Source organism: Malurus melanocephalus, unplaced genomic scaffold (genome assembly GCF_030028575.1).
Source record: "Malurus melanocephalus ecotype Western Australia unplaced genomic scaffold, MMel_1.1 scaffold_350, whole genome shotgun sequence".
NCBI classification, from domain to species: Eukaryota; Metazoa; Chordata; class Aves; order Passeriformes; family Maluridae; genus Malurus; species Malurus melanocephalus.
Window position 1 is genome coordinate 323,379 of NW_026623582.1, and position 19,346 is coordinate 342,724.

The window sequence follows — 19,346 nt, forward strand, 5'->3', positions numbered from 1 at the left end:
ATTATTTTTATATAGTCATCTTTCCTTTCTCTGCTTTTCATTTGAAATTCAGAGATGGCTAGAATCAACTTCTGAATTATTGAATTTCTAAACAAAATTAAGTAGGCACTGTCTTGGCTGTTCTGAAAGTAAAATTAAGACATAGGAATGATCCTTTGAATTTTTAAATGAGAATTTTTTTTTTTTTTTTTTTTTTTTAAAGGAAAAAGGAACAGGCCAGGAACAAAGCTGAGATTTTCTCAGACACATTTAGTGCTCTGGCTGCACAACCATCCTTGTTCCCACTGAGCATTTCAATAATTTTCTTAAGAAGTTTTTCACTATGGCTTTTGTTGAAGTGCTTGTAACTTTGTGATGGATTTTTCTTTCTTCCTTTTATAAATGTTTTCACAGACAGGCATTTTTAGTGTCATTCTGCCTCAATGGTATTGGTGCTCTGAACTCAGTAGACTCTTCATTACTGACTTAAAAAGAAGAAGGGAAAACTCTAATTTCATTATTTTTTATAAAGTTATTTTATTAAATAGTTGCTCTCCATATGCCTGGGTGGGTCTATACAATTTACTAATTAGAAGAAAGAATTATCTCAAGGAAAACTCTCACAAGAAGCATATCCAGCCCCATGAGGTACTAAAATACACACAGTCTCAAATACACACGTGCTAAAATTTCAGTTAACCCATCTTTGTGTGAAGAAAAGAAGCTGCACCACACCCTGATACATCAGAATTTGTGCTGGGGTTTCCAGGGAGGTGCATTTTTTAATAACATGGCTCATTAATTCATATCATTTACAGTTTGCCTGGCCCAGGTTAACTGGCTACRTGCAAGTGCAGGGTAACATCTGGTCAGTTTGGGGGGAAAAAAACTGAAAAAACAACTTTTCTAGCTAAATTCTGTGAAGTGATTAGCATGCACAACCCAGTGTGATACCAAAATAAATCTTGGGCCCATTCCTGTGGAAGTCAGTGGCTACAACAGTCCCTGTTTTTATGGTAAAATAAGTAGGTAGTTGGGAAAGCAGCAGAATAGGGGTATTTAGGAGGAGGAGGGACTCACTCAGTGAATCAATATCAAGAAAATGGTGCCAGCAATATGAATGGAAGTGTTTATTGAGGCTGTGCTCACGGACCATAACAGAGGAAGTTTATTTGCTTTGTATAAAGGCCTTTCGTTCGCATGGAAAAKAATGATTCCATTAATTTCTTTCAGAGCCAGCGACCTTTTATAAACTTCTAACCTTTCGCCTGCGTGTGATTTACATTCCTTCTTAGCTGACCACTAAATTCAAATGCAGAACAATAATAAAAATAATTACAAGACACAACTGAAGTGAAAATAACTTGGTGCTTTTTTCCAGTATATCATAATACAATTCTTAATGAACTGAAATTTGGGAAAAAAAGATGATACACTGGAAGATTTCAGTCCACAGATTCATGAACCATTATATAAATGTTTAGGGGCCTGAGGAGTTTTATTGGTCTCAGACAGGTGTGTGGACAACCAGATCAGTACAAAACAACAAGAAGTTACCAACCTTTTAAATTTACACAGGAATAAAACCAAGGCTTCGGTGTGTGACTGTTTCTTCTCTCCTGTGAAATTCTGATGTTCTACTTCTATGAAACTATTTTTAAAGAATTACTTACTTTACTACTTATTTTTAAAATACTACTTAAGGTGCTACTTAAAGTAGTACTTTCTTTACTAAAGCGGAAAAAAAAATCCTCAAGATGAGAATCCTACTCAACAGAAAGGGTCTATTCTTAGAGTACCCTCTTCACTTAGTGATATTCTACCATGAAGAAAATTATCTTTCACTGTCTCTGAATAGTAATTAGTATTTTGGAACCACTTCACAGTTCTAGTGGCAGTACATAGCATCAGATTCATCTATCATGACATTTCCAAAGCAGCCAGTAAATTCTGTCTCRTAATGAGTTGACATGATTGTGCGCAAAATAATCTTTGCTCTGAAGATAATTACTTGGGTTTTAGAAATATTATATTGATATTGGACCCATGGAAGGAACTGAGTTAACCAGATTAAGGCGCAGACCTGATGATCTTCACCACATTTAGGCAAATACATAGAGTTTAATGGTGGTAACACAAGAAGCAAGCCCAGTATTGGATCTAAAGCTTTAGGCTGTGTACAAGTTTCAACCCTCTCTTGTTTTGCTTCACTTTTTAAATTTAAAATCTGTATGCCCTTGACTGCAGATTGAAAAATAAATGAGGGAAGGAAACTTAATGGCTTTCTCTGTGAGAAAGCTGCTACAAATGTCCTATTTACTGAGTTTATCAAGTGTGCATCTTTCACACATTTAACATTTTCCAGCACTTTTTACCTGGAGTAAAATGGTGCCTCGGCTGAAATAAATGAATAAATCTGTGGCTGTTTGCTCAAAATACAGCATCCCAAAACATGCAGTTGGGAGCGAAGCAGCAAACACCAAACAAAGCAGCGCTGGTGTGTGAATGGAAGCAGCTCTATTCATGTGCATCAAGGAACCTTTGTCACTCGAGGTTAATTAATTGCTTTGGGTCCTTACAGCTTGCCCACCTTCCCACTGGGGACCAAACTGCATCCACACGTGCAACTGCCACAATGGAGCTTTCTGCAGTGCCTACGATGGGGAGTGCAAGTGCACCCCGGGCTGGACTGGCCTTTACTGCACGCAGAGTAAGTGAAATTTGTGTTCGTTCTGAATTATCCTCCAGAGCAGCTTGTAGCTCAGCACGTGTAATTCCAATACTGCTTGAGAAACTGTTTTATTTAGAACCTTGAAAGATGATTTCACTAGATTGTAGCATCATAATTTCTATTGGAATTTTCTTCATTTAAAAATACATTAATACTGATTTTTCTTTCCCCAAGAATTTTTTGTTAAAGTAAAATAGCTGTGCAGCAACTGGGTGTGTAGGTATGTGGCATTCATTATGTGCTGGCTAAGAGTTCACACAAAGTTTGAGAAATAAACATTTCTTCAAAATAAATATCAATAAAATGGGCTTCTTGTCTTTATCATACTACACTTTGAGTTTGATTCACTTTCCATTCATGTTGTCTTACTGACTGTAATCCTGGCCACAAYGCCTATCTTTGACCTCAAGAAAAATATGACTACTGACTGTTGCGCATTCAGTGTTCAAATACATGTTTTCCATAAAACYAGAACCCTCCTGTTTCAAATGAGTAATGTCATAGTGGCAAGAAATAACAGAGACATTACAGGACCATATGGATGCAGTTCTGGAAGACATTCACTATGCTGGTTCAGCTGTCAGCTATCAGAGGGTTTTTTTGCTTCCTGCTGGTGAATAATGATCTCTTTGCTGTGGTGTGTCTTCTTCACATTGAAATGGTTTCTTTGTGAGTAGCTCAGGTACATTATRTTAGTAATTTTGGTTTTTTAATGCTTCAACATAGATTATGAAGGAAATCTGTGCAAAGGTTCACTGACTGATGGACAGATTCCCAAACTGCCTTCTTTCTCCTCCCTCAAATCTCTTCCTAAGCCCGTTTAATCCAGGAGCTTTCCCTGCTGTCTTTTCAGAACCTCTGCTGGCTGTACAATTTCCCAGCCACATTTTTACACAGTTTTTGCCGAGCATGTATTGTAAACACTTCAGGCAAGGCAGGTCTTGGTCTGTTGTGCTGACARAACACCCCATCTCAGGAGCCTGAACCAGAATGTTCCACTCCCAGAGCAGCTGTTTCACTCCCTCCCTCTGCTTGCATTGCAGGGTGTCCCCTGGGGTTTTTCGGGAAGGACTGTGCCTTGATCTGCCAGTGCCAGAATGGAGCCGACTGCGACCACATCAGCGGGCAGTGCACGTGCCGGACGGGCTTCATGGGGCGACACTGCGAGCACAGTGAGCACCACCTCCACCTTGGGACACAGCCTCTGGGCTCTGGGGGCAGTTCTGATGGGCTGAGAGCTTCAGGATCTGCCCTCAGCCTTTCCCCAAGCAGTCAAAACCCCACAGAATTAAGTTGTTAAGATTGTCATTGGCGGCTGTTTCCTTGCACTGCGTTTTAGTCGCTTTGGGCGTGACATTAAGGGAACACCCAATCACTAAAAGCAACAAAATGAATCCAGGGAATTGTCATTATTGTCCTTTGAATGCAACAAAATGTGTCCATTGGCATAAACCACAATGACAGCTAATAGTTGGGAAACTAGAGATAAGAACTGACACATCAGTGCTTGGGGATGAATTAATCTTCGCAGTGTGATTTTACTGCACAGCTGGATTGTGGAAGCCTGGTAGGTGGTACTTTGTTTTCAGATATGTGTGGTTCTCTGCTCAGGAAGATCAGGAATAACTCCACTGGCATCAGTGGTGGTACAATGTTGTACAGAATTAAAGGAATAATGAGGCTTGTGAGCGTGGAGTGTCCCACCTTTGCTGACTTTAGTGGGCCATGCTCCCACATCTGTGCAAAATAAACAGATGACATCTGTTTATCCTCAAAACATCAGTAATGTTCAGGAAAAGATAACTTTATCTTTAAAGATAGTCTCTTGATGTCAAAACATCACCTTGAATAATTTGGCAAATTTAACTCTGTTCCAGATTTTGTATTTTGTTCTTCAAGTTGATAATAATGATTTCACAATGTTAAGCTAAGTGTTTTGATATTCATTCTAATTTGGATCTTAAAATGCCAAAATATGTTAYGATATGATGGGTTTTGCCCATCCATTTACTTCAGTATTTATTATCTTGTTTTATTGAGTGTAATCAAGTGAAGGAGGAGGCACATAAACATGAAGTTTTTCACTTGAKTTGGGATTTGTCAAGACTGCAAGAACACTCTCTGGCACCCATTGTGTTATTTTATAAATTATTCCCAGTTAGGAGCACATGAAAAATAAGTTAGATACTTTTTGAAAGACAAAAAGAAGCAAATACAGTTGGCAGAATTCTTGAGAAATTTCAGAAAATTGAGCCTCAAAAGGTGAAGAAATACCATATTTGCTAAAACCATCAGAATACTATAATGTAACAGGTCACACCTGCTCAGTACAAAGAGGTGGCACTATAAAAGAAATAATTTTTATCCATGTAGGATAATTCTCCACCAGGGAGACACTTTGAATTAACTGTAGTTAAGTATCRTATTCAAATATCCAGGGAGAGAAAYAGTTAAGTACAGTACTCCCAATTATCTTACTATCCATAATTTAGCATTTTTCTCCAGTCAGTGGCTTTTCAGTGTCTACATGCAATAGTGTCTACAAAGCATGCTGTGGGCAGCAGCTTTATTTTTCTATAAATGTGTGGTGCATTTTAGACTCACTTTGCTCTTGCTCTTGTACATCAGCCCATCTGTCGCACCACAGGACACCATCCAGGGGTTTGGCTCCACCTGTGTGATTACCTGATTTTTCAAGCACTGAGATCTGAATTCTCTGACTCTTTATGTCACACCTTGCCCATTTCTTCACTGCTTTCTACCCTTTTTGCTTTTTGGAGGGTTTTTTTTGTGCCTTGATTCTTCACTGCACCATCTCAGCATCATTGCATGTAGAGGATGGATTCACATTTAAGTACGAGTTCTCTCTCTTCTGCATGCTGAGGAACCCTTCCAGGAGCGATCTGAGGCCAATGACACATTGCCACCTGCTGACCACAAACAGGAGCGTGCATGGGGTTAGCCTCGCATGCTGCTGCAGACCTGTAATTCCAAAACTTTAAACGAGTTTTTGTTTGCTTTTGTTCTTTGCAGAATGTCCCCAGGGCACGTATGGGTACGGCTGCCGCCAGATCTGTGACTGCCTGAACAACTCCACCTGTGACCACATCACAGGCACCTGTTACTGCAGCCCGGGATGGAAAGGGGCCAGGTGTGATCAAGGTAAAGCCCAGATGAAATAAAATTATTGTAGTTGTTTCACATAGGAACTGGATTCACCTATTAAACACCATCTCTGTATCATTCACTAAATATATCTGACAGGTGTATTTAAGAAGCCCATTCTATCAAATTATGTCTGTTTTGTGGGCTTTAAATTAGATGCCTCAGTGATAATTAGTTGGAACAAAGCACCTGAGTGACTATTGCATGGAATACAGGGCTGTGCTGCTAAAAGTTGCTGAGGGAGTATAGGCTTTAGCTGCCCTGTGCTTTTTGCCCATAGCATGTTCTTGCTTTTTCAAATCTCTTTCTGTGAAGATTCTGAGTGTTTTCCCTTAAGGCTGAGCTCAGTTTCTGACACAGTCCTAATAGGGCATTATTAAACAGAGTTTAATAATTCACAGACTTGGATGTGAAATTTTGTCTCCTGCTCCTGCCATGTGACCCCCCTGGATTTATGCCACTTTATTGTCATTTCTCTTTCTGTTCCAGCTGGTGTAATTATCGTGGGAAACCTGAACAGTTTAAGCCGTACCAGCACTGCCCTCCCCGCTGACTCCTACCAGATAGGAGCCATAGCAGGAATCATCATTCTGGTGCTGGTTGTGCTGTTCCTGCTGGTGCTGTTCATCATTTACAGGCAGAAGCAGAAAGGGAAGGAGACTCACATGCCCACCGTGACCTACACCCCTGCCATGAGGGTCATCAATGCAGATTACACCATTTCGGGTAAGTGACGTTTAGGACACGGGTTTTTTTCCCCCTCCATCTCTTAGCTTTTTGCTCAGATCTGCTCTTAACAGGGCTTGAATTCACATATTTCTGCTTTTGATACCATGAAGGTGGCTCACCCTGGGGAAATGTGTTAATGATAAAGAGAAGTGACCACTTACCTCTCTTTACTGTGCAACATTTTGCACTCCCAAATGTTTTTTCTGCATTAAACATGGACATTCCTTTTCTTCGGSTCTTATCTACAACTGGAGTGCTGCAAAATCTGGTTTCTACAAGGAACTTGAAATTCAATGCCAACAGCTTGAATACAGAAAGAGTACAGAAAGTCAAGATTTCACACTATCTCTAAGATTCTTCAGAGAAGCAGAGAGCAAAGGGGCTCAAGTTTGAAACTAATTAAGAGAAGGAGCAATGAAACAAACAGAAGTTTCTGAACTGTTAAAGTGCCTGTGAGTTGAGATTCAGTGGGTACAGGAAACTTCACGCAGTGGTGCCTTCTGAATAGCACTGTTGAGGAAAGCAGCAGCTGAAGTTGTCAGCAGCTGAAGTTGTCAGAGTCAAGAAAAAGCAAATCAGCAAAGGCCCTGGTCTTCTTGAAGCACCAGAAGATGTTGGTACAAGTTTGATGGCATAAGTGACAATAATGATGACTACGAAGGAAAAATAGAGTAAGGGACCGCAGCAGAGAGAGGAGTTATCAAGTTACACTTGGGAATGCTCCTTGCTGGAAGTGAGGGCATGACTTGCCACTTATTGCCCCATATCTCTAATTCCTCTGAATGAATAAAAGACACTTTGTTGGTTGGCTTTTTTTTAAGAAACTCTAGATCAGATTCTGAAATCAGTGCAGCACTGTCAAAAACTTAGCTTAAGCAATGCCATGTAATTTTCAGTTGCTCATTTTCTTTTCGTTCCTTTTCAGAAACCATCCCTCACACCAATGGTGGGAATGTCAACAGCCACTATTTCTCCAACCCCAGTTATCACACTCTGACTCAGTGCTCCAGCCCCCCTCATGTCACCAACATGGAGCGACTGACTTTGGCAAAGGTAAAGCATAAAAATATGCAAACTTCTCTGACAATCAGTCTGTAGTTTCTTTCACCTGTTCCCTAATCTCTCCTATTTGACTTATTTTTGGTCTTCCCAATTATCACTTCAGCACCTGTCCACCAGTTTCAGTTTTATTTCTTTCTTGGAAACAGGCAAAAACCAGTCAGCTCTTTGTGAACCTGAAAAATATGGAGCCTGGAAAACGAGGTGCTGTCATGGACTACACAGGAACCCTGCCAGCAGACTGGAAACAYGGCGGCTACCTCAATGAGCTTGGTAAAAAATAACAACCAAAACAACCAAAAAGAGAATGCGAATGTTATTCATTGTGTGTGGGATGCATCCCTTAAAGCACTAAGAGATAAAAAAGTGACCTCTTGTGAGGAATAGTGGAGCAATTTAATGCCCAGTGCAGACATGATGTGTAAAATACCTCATATTATTTTTATTAAAAGATCTGCTTATGGATTAATTTGATGAAATAATGGGTTTTTTACAGTAATGGTCTGCTTTGACGAAATTACTGATTCTGACTTAATAAATGAAAGGTTGCATATGTTCTTTTTTTAATCACCACAAAATGCAATCAGTGGTTTAAAAAGTATTTTTTCATTATCTGAACTGCTTCATATGTAAATGCTGGATCCTCCCAGCTGTCCCTTCTGTCTGCTAAAAGACAGAGTGTTGTCTCCAAGAAGAAAAATTCCCAAGAAGTGGTGAGAGAATTGCTGTATCCTGCTTTRTGCTGCCTTTTCATCCTTTTCCAGTCCCATGCATTCCAAAAAGGCTGTACTGCACTGACCAGTGAGAGCCTTAAGAGGGACTTTCAGTGGCAGTATAATTCAGATACTCTAATTACCTTCATTTCTGGTATTTACATGTATCAGATTCTGGGATTCAGAACAACAGTATGCAGCCTTTTTTTTTTTTTTTTTCTTGCTCTTCCCAGTCTTGGTCAAACCACAACTCGGGATCAGATCAGTTGTGTTTGGTTTGGGTTTTTCTTTTTCAGGAACAGGTTTCAATCATAATACTCAATATTCAGCTTTATATTTTCTTAGTGCCTTTGCACTCACAGTAAATGCTCCTCAGAGATATTTTCTGTGGTTAACCCAAAGAAGCGATGTTGAGTAACAGGGAGGTTCCAGAGGACTGTATGAATGCTGATATTATGTCTGATTTCCTAGAAGATCAGATAAGATTGCTGGGGTAACTCAAGGCTGGTGACCTGCGCATTAAACTTGCTAAAACAACAGAACAGCTGACAACAGATCTAATAAAGATGGGGTAGGAATAAAATTAATTAGGTTATGCTCTCCTTAAATGATAAAATTGCCCTCTAGAAAACTGCATTTTGTTTAGATAGTGCATAGATAAAGGGATTTTAGACTTTTATAAAGCTTCTAACATGGTACCACAATTCACCCTAACTCAAAAATCTGCTCCCCATATCGGTCAATGCTATTTGAGTAGATCAGTGATCAGGATGAATAGATCAGTGACCAGGAATGTGCCAGGTCTCTGAAYACAGCTATCATGCACTGCTGTTTGCATTTATTGAGAGAAATCTGTTAGAAACAGGTAATTGCAGAGGTGTATGTTCAGGTGTGGTGTGTTCAGGCCACTGGGACTGGAACAGGATGGTCCTGATTCAGGTATGATTAAATTTGGAAGCAGAGCTTCAAGAATTGGAGTGAACTCTGCACATCCTGAGATTTTCAAGCCAAGGTGGGATGCCTTTCTGGTAGATAGGGTTGATCCAGGTTTAATCCAAGTGGCTTATTCAAGAGTAGCTGGGACAAAAGTAATATTTGTCATCTGATATTTCACAATGATCTATCACACTGATTCATCATTGAATTAAATTTGAGATGTGCTTGTGATATGTGAGGTCAGACTTGACAATTTAATGGTCCCTTATGACTTTAACCACGTCGCCTGTTTCCGTTGCATAGTGTGCAAGCAAACAGTAACAAGTCCTTCTGTATCCCCATCCTGGGCAGTTCCACAGTGCTTGTGAGGGAATTATTCAATGAAGGCAGAAGTGAGTCCAAAGGCAACTTTGAAACATTTAGAAGCTGTTGTCTAATCACTTTCATTTTCTTTGATTTTACAACTACTCTGGTTTTTGTATCATTTTTTTGCAGGAGCTTTTGGACTCGATAGGGGATATGTGGGAAAGTCCCTGAAAGGTGAGGTTGTTTTCTGGTGTATTTAGATAAAATGACATAGACATTATTTTTATTCTTCTGAATTACCTTTGGTTTCTGGGTGAAGACAGTATAAAAATAACTCTGGAGTAAATTTTTCCTAGACACTGAATCAATGCGAGATTGGTTTGTGCGCTGGCATATTTTTTTTTTTTTCTTTTTGAAGAGAAGTTGTTGGATTTCTGAAAAAACAAAAACAACAAACCAAGACATTTTAAGTCCCATATGTATCACATTGATTCACAGCAGAGCTCAATTCTAGCCAGCAGAAGAGGTTAGGACTCAACTGTCTCTGCTGAAAGGCTTTAAGAGACAATTCCAATTGCTTCCAACAACCACAAACCTTCACCACATCCATTGCAGGCCTTTAGAAAGGATATCAAAATACAGAGACACAAAAAATAATGAAAAGTTTCAGAAATTCAGGGTAGTGATCTGATATTTTGATGTTTTGAATTATTCTGTTTTCTCATAAGACCTTGCACTGGGCCATGCTGGTGTCACTGGTGTCACTGTTTGTGGCACTTGAGCAAGGCATGCCAGGGGTGCCTGGATATACAAACAATGGAAATGGTGTAGCAAAGTCCATATGAATGATGAGTTAAATACACAGACAAAAGCAGCTGKTTTTTCCCCTTGTGTATAACAGGGAACAATTAAAATGCCAGAGTGATTTATTACACCTGTTTTATTACACCTGCTCSGGTGCCCAGGTGGCCCAGAAGGCCARTGGCCCCTGGRCTGTCCCAGCCATGGGGTGGCAGCAGGAGCAGGGCAGTGACCGTCCCTGTGCTGGCACTGCTGAGGCCACACCTCGAGGGCTGGGGACAGTTCTGGGCTCCTCAATACATGAAAGACATTGGGTATCAGGAAAAATTTTACTGAAAGGGTTGTTAAGCACTGGCTCCCCAGGGAAGTGGTGGAGTCACCATCCCCAGGGAGATTTAAAAGATGTTAAAGGTTTGGCACTTAGGGACATGGTTTAGTGGTGGATTTGGCAGTGCTACAAAAACAGTTGGACTCATTGATCTGAAAGATCTTTTATAACCTAAACAATTCTACAGTTCTGTGATTAGAGAAAGTCTTGTTCAAGTGAGTCACAATTATGAGCACCTACCCACTGAAAGGTCCACCGAAGTCAGTCTCTTGTTGGATATGGAGTCAGAAATAAGCTAAGGAAGTCCAGATATTGTTCCTGGAAATAGTTTCAGATCCCGTATTTTAATAATGTCATGATTTCAGCACTTGAAGGGGCAGGAAGTGCTCTGAAGTGCTTGTTAAATACTGATTCTGCACATTATCTTTACATAATGCTAGCTGCCATTTTAAGCAGGAATTGAAGATGCTCCGGCTTTGCAACAGTAATTTGCTGATGGCAAGATGAAGCCCTTAAAGAGCATAGCGGTTGAGGTGCTTCCATTAATTGCTGTACAGTCATTTTGAAGTGTTACAGCCAGTTGCCATTTAAATATTTATTTCTGAGTTACTTGTTAGAACTCAGCAGTAAAGAACACCCTTTTTTTTGGTATTAATGTCCATAATATGTAGCATGCTTGAGACAGTRACACATTTTTCCTGTAGATCTGGTGAAGAACTCTGAATACAATTTAAGTAATTGCTCACTGAGCAGCTCTGAGAACCCCTATGCTACGATCAAAGACCCACCAGCTCTGGTGCCAAAGAGTTCAGAATGTGGCTACGTTGAAATGAAGTCCCCAGCCCGTCGTGACTCCCCCTACGCTGAAATCGCCGGCTCTGCCACAGCCAACAAGAATGTGTATGAAGTTGGTAGGTAACAAAATCCACCTCTAAATGCTGGCGGTTAMGAATAAAGGGCACAGGACTTCTTACTCTTTGATTCAGTTTAATCAAATGAAAAAAATCACTGGAAAATCAAAATTATGTGTTCAGATTTTGTGTTCTTCTCAAAAGCCAGAATAACCACCTTACCTTCTTGATGTAATTCACACGAACAGGGCTTGAAATACCTTCAGCTCTGTTCTGTAACCTACAGGCACCTCAGAATTTCCTTGGTCTGAGAGCCTTTCTTTAACCTTACAGCGTAACATAAGCTTAGYATTTGATTGCTATATAGTTCAGCTCTAGGTTGGATTGAACACAGCTGGAATAAGTGTATAGGAGGGATGGGAAAGTTCTGTTTCCTTCCCTTGGTCAGAAAAAAATGGCATCTTCACCCACAGACATAATATTCCACTAATATGGGCCCTGCCTAGTTACTGTATTTCTTTAGATACAAAAAAATGTGGGGTCTTGTGGAGTGGCAGCAATCCTGACCATCTCTGGACTGCAATAAACGGTGTCCCGTGTCACAGGACACATTTTCCTTTCCTATCGGCAATTCAAGATCACTAAAGTCCTCATCATCCCCATTGTGCTTTTAAGGATTGTTATAAGGCCGTGATTAAAACCCCCAAATTAAACATGTTTTTTGTTTGTTTATGTATTTTGTTTTGATTTTTTGTTGGTTGGGGGTTCTTTTTTGTTTTGATTTTTTTTTGGGGGGTTGTTTTGGTTTTTGGGAGGGTTGGGATTTTTTGGTTGGGATTTTTGTTTTGAGGAGGTTGTTTTTTCTTTTTTTTTGTTTGGGGGGGGTTGTTTTTTCTTTGGGAGGTTTTTTTTTGGGTGTTTTTTCTTTGGTTATTGTTTTGTGGGGGTTTTTGTTTGGGTTCTTTGGTTTTTTGGGGGGGTGTTTTGTTGAGGGTTTGGGGTTTTTTTTTTGGTTGGGTGGAGTGGGGTTTTTTTGTTTTTCTTTTTCTTCTTTTGTTGTTGTTTTGTGAGTTTTTTGGGTTTTTTTTGTTTGTATGGGTATTTTTCTTTGGGGCTCTTTTTGTTTGGTTCATTTTTAGTTTTTGGGTCTTTTTTCAATTTGCCCACACATAAAGAAGAGATACTGGTCCACTTGGTTCTGTGCATTCATGGCATGGCCCCACTGCATGCCTGAAGCCAAAACACCAGCTTGTGTTTCTAAACCTGCCTTTCAGGACTCAGCATGACAAGGAATCTCTACTGAAGCAGAAATTGAACTGMAACATCAGTGTTTTCCTTGTGTTTGCTGTCCCTGATGCTGAGTGCATCGTGTTGTTTTGTCTCACAGAGCCCACGGTGAGTGTTGTCCAGGGTGCATTCGGCARCAGCAGCGGGCGCTTCGGCCAGGATCCCTATGACCTCCCAAAAAACAGCCACATTCCGTGCCACTATGACCTGCTTCCCGTCCGAGAGAGCCCCACGCCCTCCACAAACGGGGTCAGCAGCGAATGACCCCACAGGCTGATGCCCTGCAGCCCTGGGACTCTCAAGGGGCAGAGTGGCACAGTCGTGCTCTTTCCTCTCTGGTTTACCATCTCTCTTGGCTCCTGGTCTGTCCGGCAGGTAATTGCTGTTCCTTCAGTGGAATCTCAGCACGAGGTCTGTATTGCGTATACAAGTGACAGATGGACAAATGCCACACTCTGGGGATCCTGATTATTATTCTTTTTTTCATGGCAGTAAATTTTATAGAAACAGGTATGCAACACATTTATACTGTAATATACTGGCTTAAAAAAATAGTAGTTTAGTCTTGATAACATCACATTTTAGCAACTTCAGGTAATAGGCTTCATGTCTGTCATGTTTCAGAGTAGCAATACTCCCAGGACAGTGCAATTTACCAAATACCACTTTGTACAGGTGATCTGATTCACCAGTTATTCACTAGTAGAAGGAAAACTGCCTTGCCAAATTTTACCTTCCATTCTTATCTTTAGTCAAGAAATATTATAAAGAAACAAGATCTGATGGGGATAAGTAAGCACAATTTTGCAGTTGTTTGGGAAATCCRTCATTGAGCTTTGCTGTCCATTGCTGGTGGTGGACGTACGTGGCTTGAATAGTTCTGAAGGAGATAAAATAATTGCGTGCATCAACATTACATGATGCTTCAAGACCTCTCAGTACTGCAGACCCAGCACCAGTCTTCAAGCATTGTGCTGCAGTTCAGCTTCACGTGGTGCAGTTCTGACCACTATTTCTGCCACACACAAACTAATAATCCATAACATATCAATAATTGCTTAAAAAAAAAAAAGTAAATTGAATCAGTTTATTTTTGTCACCATGGACTGATTATGTAAGGAGTGGACAAAGGTGATGACTTCTGTWAATCTTAACTGCAAGGAAGGGTTTACATTTTATAAAAAGGTAGTAATAATGACTGTAATATAGGATAAAGATAGTAAAGTGTTCTTTTTTTTCTTAGAAATAACTAAGCAAACTCTGTGCATACTTGCTAAAAAGGCACCTTTTCTTTTTTATAGTTGATGTAGTGAAACACATGCTTAAGCTGGTCTTTTGCATTGCTAATAATGTGACACATGTACCCCCCCACCTTCATTAACTTCCGTCTCCATTTTTACGCTGTGTATCTGTTTTTAGTGAACTAGCTTGTAACTGCAAAAATACTCCAGTGTGTGTGTGTGTGTGTGCGTGTGTGTCCTTTTCTTTTGCATTTTTGCCAACTAGCCTTTATTTTGTCCAGTTCAAGGGACCTCTGGGCAGAGCAAGAGGATCAAAGTAAGAATTCTGTGTCATACTGATGTCTATCAGAGGTGATTAACAAATACAGAATAGTTTAGCTTAATTCATTAATTCAGAAGGGAAAAAATCAAGGTGTTTTTGTTGAGAACAACAGAAACACAGAAGAAAACTAAAAAACCATTCCTTCTTAAAGTTTAGCTTATTCAGTTTACCATGTGGATGGAGACCATCCTTCCAAAAAGAGTCCTTTTCTCCAAGAGACGCTTTCACTCCTTCCAAAACAGTCTATTATGAACTGCACAATTTGGTGGAAAATGAATCCACCATCCATTGGACAAAATTTTCTCACAAACATGTCAGCTTAAAAATAWAATGGTTGCTATAATTAGAGATCCTCTTTCGGTGGAAAGATACTTACAGGAACCTAAGAGTGAGCTGCCAGCATGTAACATGACCTGGCAGTGCCTCTATAGCACCTTGTCCTGAGGGTTGGTGTGTCCCTGATGGACGGGGAAAAGGATACTGGCTTGTTTCCAATTCACTGGGCATTTCTTGTACGTCCACAGAATAAGTAATTCCATTCTTTCGATTTTGCAAGTACAGGAAATAACTAGAAGATTTCTAGGCTGGTTGCCATTTAATCCCTGTCTAAGATGAAGTATTGATTGGGTGTGTGTGCATGTAGATAAAATGTAGAGCTACTGGTATATACAATTTTTTTGTATTGTGTGAAACCAACTTTAAAATAAAACCTTTCTTCTCAAAAGCCAYGAATAGAAAATGCTGCATTTAACAACTATGAGCTCACAAAAACTTTCTTGCTCTTTGTAAAATTTGATGACCACTAGGTAAATTACCTTCACAATACAAACAATTCTTTTAACATGGAAAAGTGAAGAGCTGAATAAATGTTGGGAGGGTTTTTTTTTTTTTAATTTCCAGTATGTTACATATCTTCAAGTGATACATTCAGTCAAGTATTCATGAAAATAGACGAGTTTACTGTAATTTTGCTTACTGTGTGTGTTCTAAGTGTACACATTACTGAGGTCTGCCTTTCAGCACGTGGGTCAAACTCCTTTTGTGTAGTCAGCCTTAGCAATGTCTGCATAAATCTGAGCTGGATCTGCAGTACACACAGGGCAGGCAAATGGCTTGTGAATTTACTTGSGAGAGGGATCCTTGGTAAGGTGCTCAGAACACTGATTTCCTGGAATATGCTCTGCTMTCAGCTTCAGAGATCCCCAGCTCAATCCTTATGACTGCCGGACAACTCTTCTCATAGGTCCTCCTGTGGTCTTCACACACTTTCCTAAAAGTGCATGCTGCATTGTGGAGGAGACTCAGTCAGTCAGATTGATACATCAGTTTTAGCAAACATTCAGAGAATTGGCTTCACCACAGACAGGAATGGAAAGGGATGCCTTGCCTTCTATCTATTCACATTACAATAGTGACAAAATATAGCATTGAAAATGGAGGTAGCTCTCCCCTAGCAGTGTGTCACCATTTTAATAAAATGCTGCACAATGTTAATAGCTGACTTTAAAGTAGCAAGTATAAACTTTAGGCTTTAAATACTGTAAGCATTATTAATCCAGGCCCCTTAGAAGCATAATGAACCTCACAGCTTTTTACTGTATCAAAGATTTTTAATCACCACACACTGTTACACACAAAATCTGTCCATATCTTGATCTACCCAGAGAACTTCCATTAACTTTAACTAGAGATGCACATGCAGATTATGGGAAGGAAGATTTCATTGTACTCACACTTTCTGCTGAGACAATCTGCAAGTTCATATTGAAGTGAAGTTAGGATGAAATCAAAAGTGAGGAATGTGTTACTCTAAATATACTGGATTTTCAAGTATACTAACTACGATTTTTTTATCCGATGTGTCCAAGTAGTAATTCTTACACCGAAGCTCTAAAGTCCAGACTGAAGAATACAGAGCTAGTTTTGACAAAAAATGCTTTATATTAAAGATTGTATATACAGTATCTGAAATTACTGAAAACAAATGAGTGTAAGTTTATCAATTACTGTAGAGAAAACCTTGTCATTTGATACACTCATAATAGTGCTAGAGCACTGAACATAACACTTTTATCTTTAGTTTTTTAGCCCATAAGACTTCACTTTGATATGATTGAACTGTATAATATTTTTAAAGAAAACCTATCAAGTATGCCTGGCTTTTTTTTTCTTAGTTGTAATGAAAAAGTGTTTGGTTGTGAAAACATATATATATTTTCCAAAGATGACTGATGTTCATCATTTTCCCTCTCACTACCATATATTTCACTTCACATACCTGTAGGTTAATACAATAAAGTTTCTAATGAAAGATGGGAAGTGCTTTGATGTTTTTTCCTTTGTATTTCACTTGCCTACAAGGGATCTTGTAATAGCACGAGAAATGTATGAAATGTCATTTTTCCTCTCATGGTTTAACTCCACCTGGCAACTCAGTACCACAAGGCARTCATTCACTCCTTCAGGGCAGAGAAGAGGAAAGGAAACTCCATGGAATGAAATAAGAAGAGTTTAATTGGAAGAAAGTAAATTAAATTCCTACCACTAATTATAATACTAAACCAGAAAAATCTATCACACAGTTCTGCTATTTCAGATTTTAAAAGCTACAATCTTGTGTTGTAAAAGTATAGTCCTACTTCCTAGGCTTTTCTGTGTAGAGAATTTGAGAAACACAACTCAGTATTCCTTCAGTGCTGTTGGAACAGAGGGCTTAATCCTAAATAACTGATGGAGTTATTTTAGATTCAAATAGCCATCTCACTAATAAGAAAAAAAGTAACACAGAGTGATCCTGATTAACTACACAGGATAAATAATCATGAGTTATAAATTAATATCCTCCATAAAGAGTCATGTTTACACTTTAAAAAAAAAAAGGGCTTGGCCATTCCACAGATTTAGCTAGGTTGGAAAAGACCTTGGAGACCATCAAGACAGACCTGTGACCTAACACCACTTTATTTAATTAAACCATGGTACTGAGAGCCACATCCAGGGTTTTCCTAAACACCTTCAGGGATGGTGACTCCACCACCTCCCTGAGCAGCCCATTCCAGTATCTACTGACTCTTGTGAAGATTTTCTAATGTCCAACCTAAACCTCCCTGGTGGAGCTGGCTCATGTCCAGCCTGTCATCAGTCAGTCARTCAAGGTCCCTTTCTGCCTGGCTGCTGTCCAGCCACTCTGTCCCCAGCCTGTGGTGCTGCAGGGGTTGTTGTGGCCAAAGTGCAGGACCCAGYACTTGGACCTGCTAAACCTCCCATTGATAAATTCASTCCTGGGATCCAGCCTGTCCAGGGCCCTCTGCAGAGCCCTCCTACCCTCCAGCAGTTCCACACTCACACCCAGCTTGGCGCCATCTGCGAATTTGCTGATGGTGGAYTCAATCCGCTCCTCCAGATCATCAATAAAGAAATTAAACAGGACTGGCCCCAGCACTGATCTCTAGGGGACGCCACCAACTGGACACACCACCACTCTGGGCCCAGCCTCTTGCCTGTTCTTGACCCCATGAGAAGTGAACCTCAGTTCCTTCAAAAGGTCTTGATAGATGGAGCCCACGTGGCTCTAGCAGGCCTGATGCTGTACAAGTTGCGCTGTGATCAAAGAACCCAAAATCCCATTGATAGCACTGGCCCTTAAGTCATTTATTGATAATGTGCTTTCTCCATCATTCATCCCAGYGAGGAATATCTGCATCAGGAGTTAACTCAGCTCCTGCAGGAGTCTAAGGACAGCAGTGGTGCAACAGAAACTCTCTTCCTTTCTGCACAGCAACAAGCAGTGACTTTATGGTCACTGGTTCTGCTCACTGGGCTTCTGGCTGCTCAGGAGTTGTAACCATGGCTCTGTCAGCTGCAGGGAGCAGCAGGGATCCAGCAGCAAGGAGTTCAGCAGCAAGGAGAAGGCCAGTGAGCAGCAGAAGGTCCACGGTGCACACAATGGTGGCAGCTCTTTGGCTGTGCCCAGCCCACCAAGACAAGGCTGGAAGGGGCTGTCAGCATCCTGAGCTAGTTGGGAATGTCCCTGCTGATGCCAGAGGCCAGACTGGATGACCTCTGAAGRTCCCTTCCAACCCCAAACATCCTCTGGCTTTGTGATCCTAAAGCAGGACCTGCCCAGCACGTGAAGGACARGCCAGCGTGACACAATCACCACCAGCCATTGTATCCTGTCACAAGCCAACACCACCAAGCTCACCATAATTTTGGTCCTAGCCCAGCCCAGAGGGACAAGAAATGTTCCCACAGGGAAGGCATCCTACAAGAGAGGAATCACACAGCAGAACCCTGACAACAAGCCCTTTTTTTTTTTTTTTTTTTTTTTTTGTGAAAGTCAATAAACATTGTAAGTAACAACTATTACAGCAATACAATGAATGGTTCTAGCTAGTTTGTTTTAACACACTCGGGTCTAGAGGAACAAAAGACTCTTATTTGTTCCAGCCGACATTTCCTGGCACATGCAGCAGAAGAGTTCATTGACTCTAGAAGCACTTCACCCACAGCATCCTTCACAGGGAATTCTAAATAACTTCTTATAAATAAATTCATCTGGGATGATACTGAAAGATGGAGCAGTTAAAATTGTGTACCAGTTGGTCTTGAGTAAAGGCAAGAATTCTGCCAGTATTTCCATATGTATTTCTGTAAGAACATAGGGAATGTACAGATTTATTCTCTATCAGGACACAGCTTCAAGGGTATGATACAGGCTTTGGATTCTCATATAATCAGAAGTTTTTTTAAGGAAACTTTAAAATGCTATCAAGGCTGAGGGCATTTTTTTGTTTTTTGGAGTAACAGAATTTTCTGGAAAGTCAGAGGTAATGGTCAAAGAAAAGCTTCAGCTTTTGTTCATCACTTAACATTCCCTCTTGATTTTTAGGTTTCTC

At 40.2% G+C, this 19,346-nt stretch overlaps 1 protein-coding gene across 1 annotated transcript in view; it reads left to right on the plus strand.

Moving 5' to 3' along the window:
• The window catches only part of MEGF10 (multiple EGF like domains 10), an 82,830-nt gene extending 66,067 nt beyond the window's left edge, over positions 1-16,763 (plus strand). Inside the window, exons 17-25 of the mRNA XM_057378246.1 lie at positions 2,561-2,689; positions 3,754-3,882; positions 5,744-5,872; positions 6,365-6,601; positions 7,530-7,657; positions 7,813-7,936; positions 9,808-9,852; positions 11,452-11,658; positions 12,986-16,763. Of these exons, the coding sequence (XP_057234229.1) occupies positions 2,561-2,689; positions 3,754-3,882; positions 5,744-5,872; positions 6,365-6,601; positions 7,530-7,657; positions 7,813-7,936; positions 9,808-9,852; positions 11,452-11,658; positions 12,986-13,149 (1,292 nt within the window). The 3' untranslated portion in view covers positions 13,150-16,763. The remainder of the gene's footprint in view (positions 1-2,560; positions 2,690-3,753; positions 3,883-5,743; positions 5,873-6,364; positions 6,602-7,529; positions 7,658-7,812; positions 7,937-9,807; positions 9,853-11,451; positions 11,659-12,985) is intronic.
• The last annotated feature ends 2,583 nt before the right edge of the window (positions 16,764-19,346 follow it).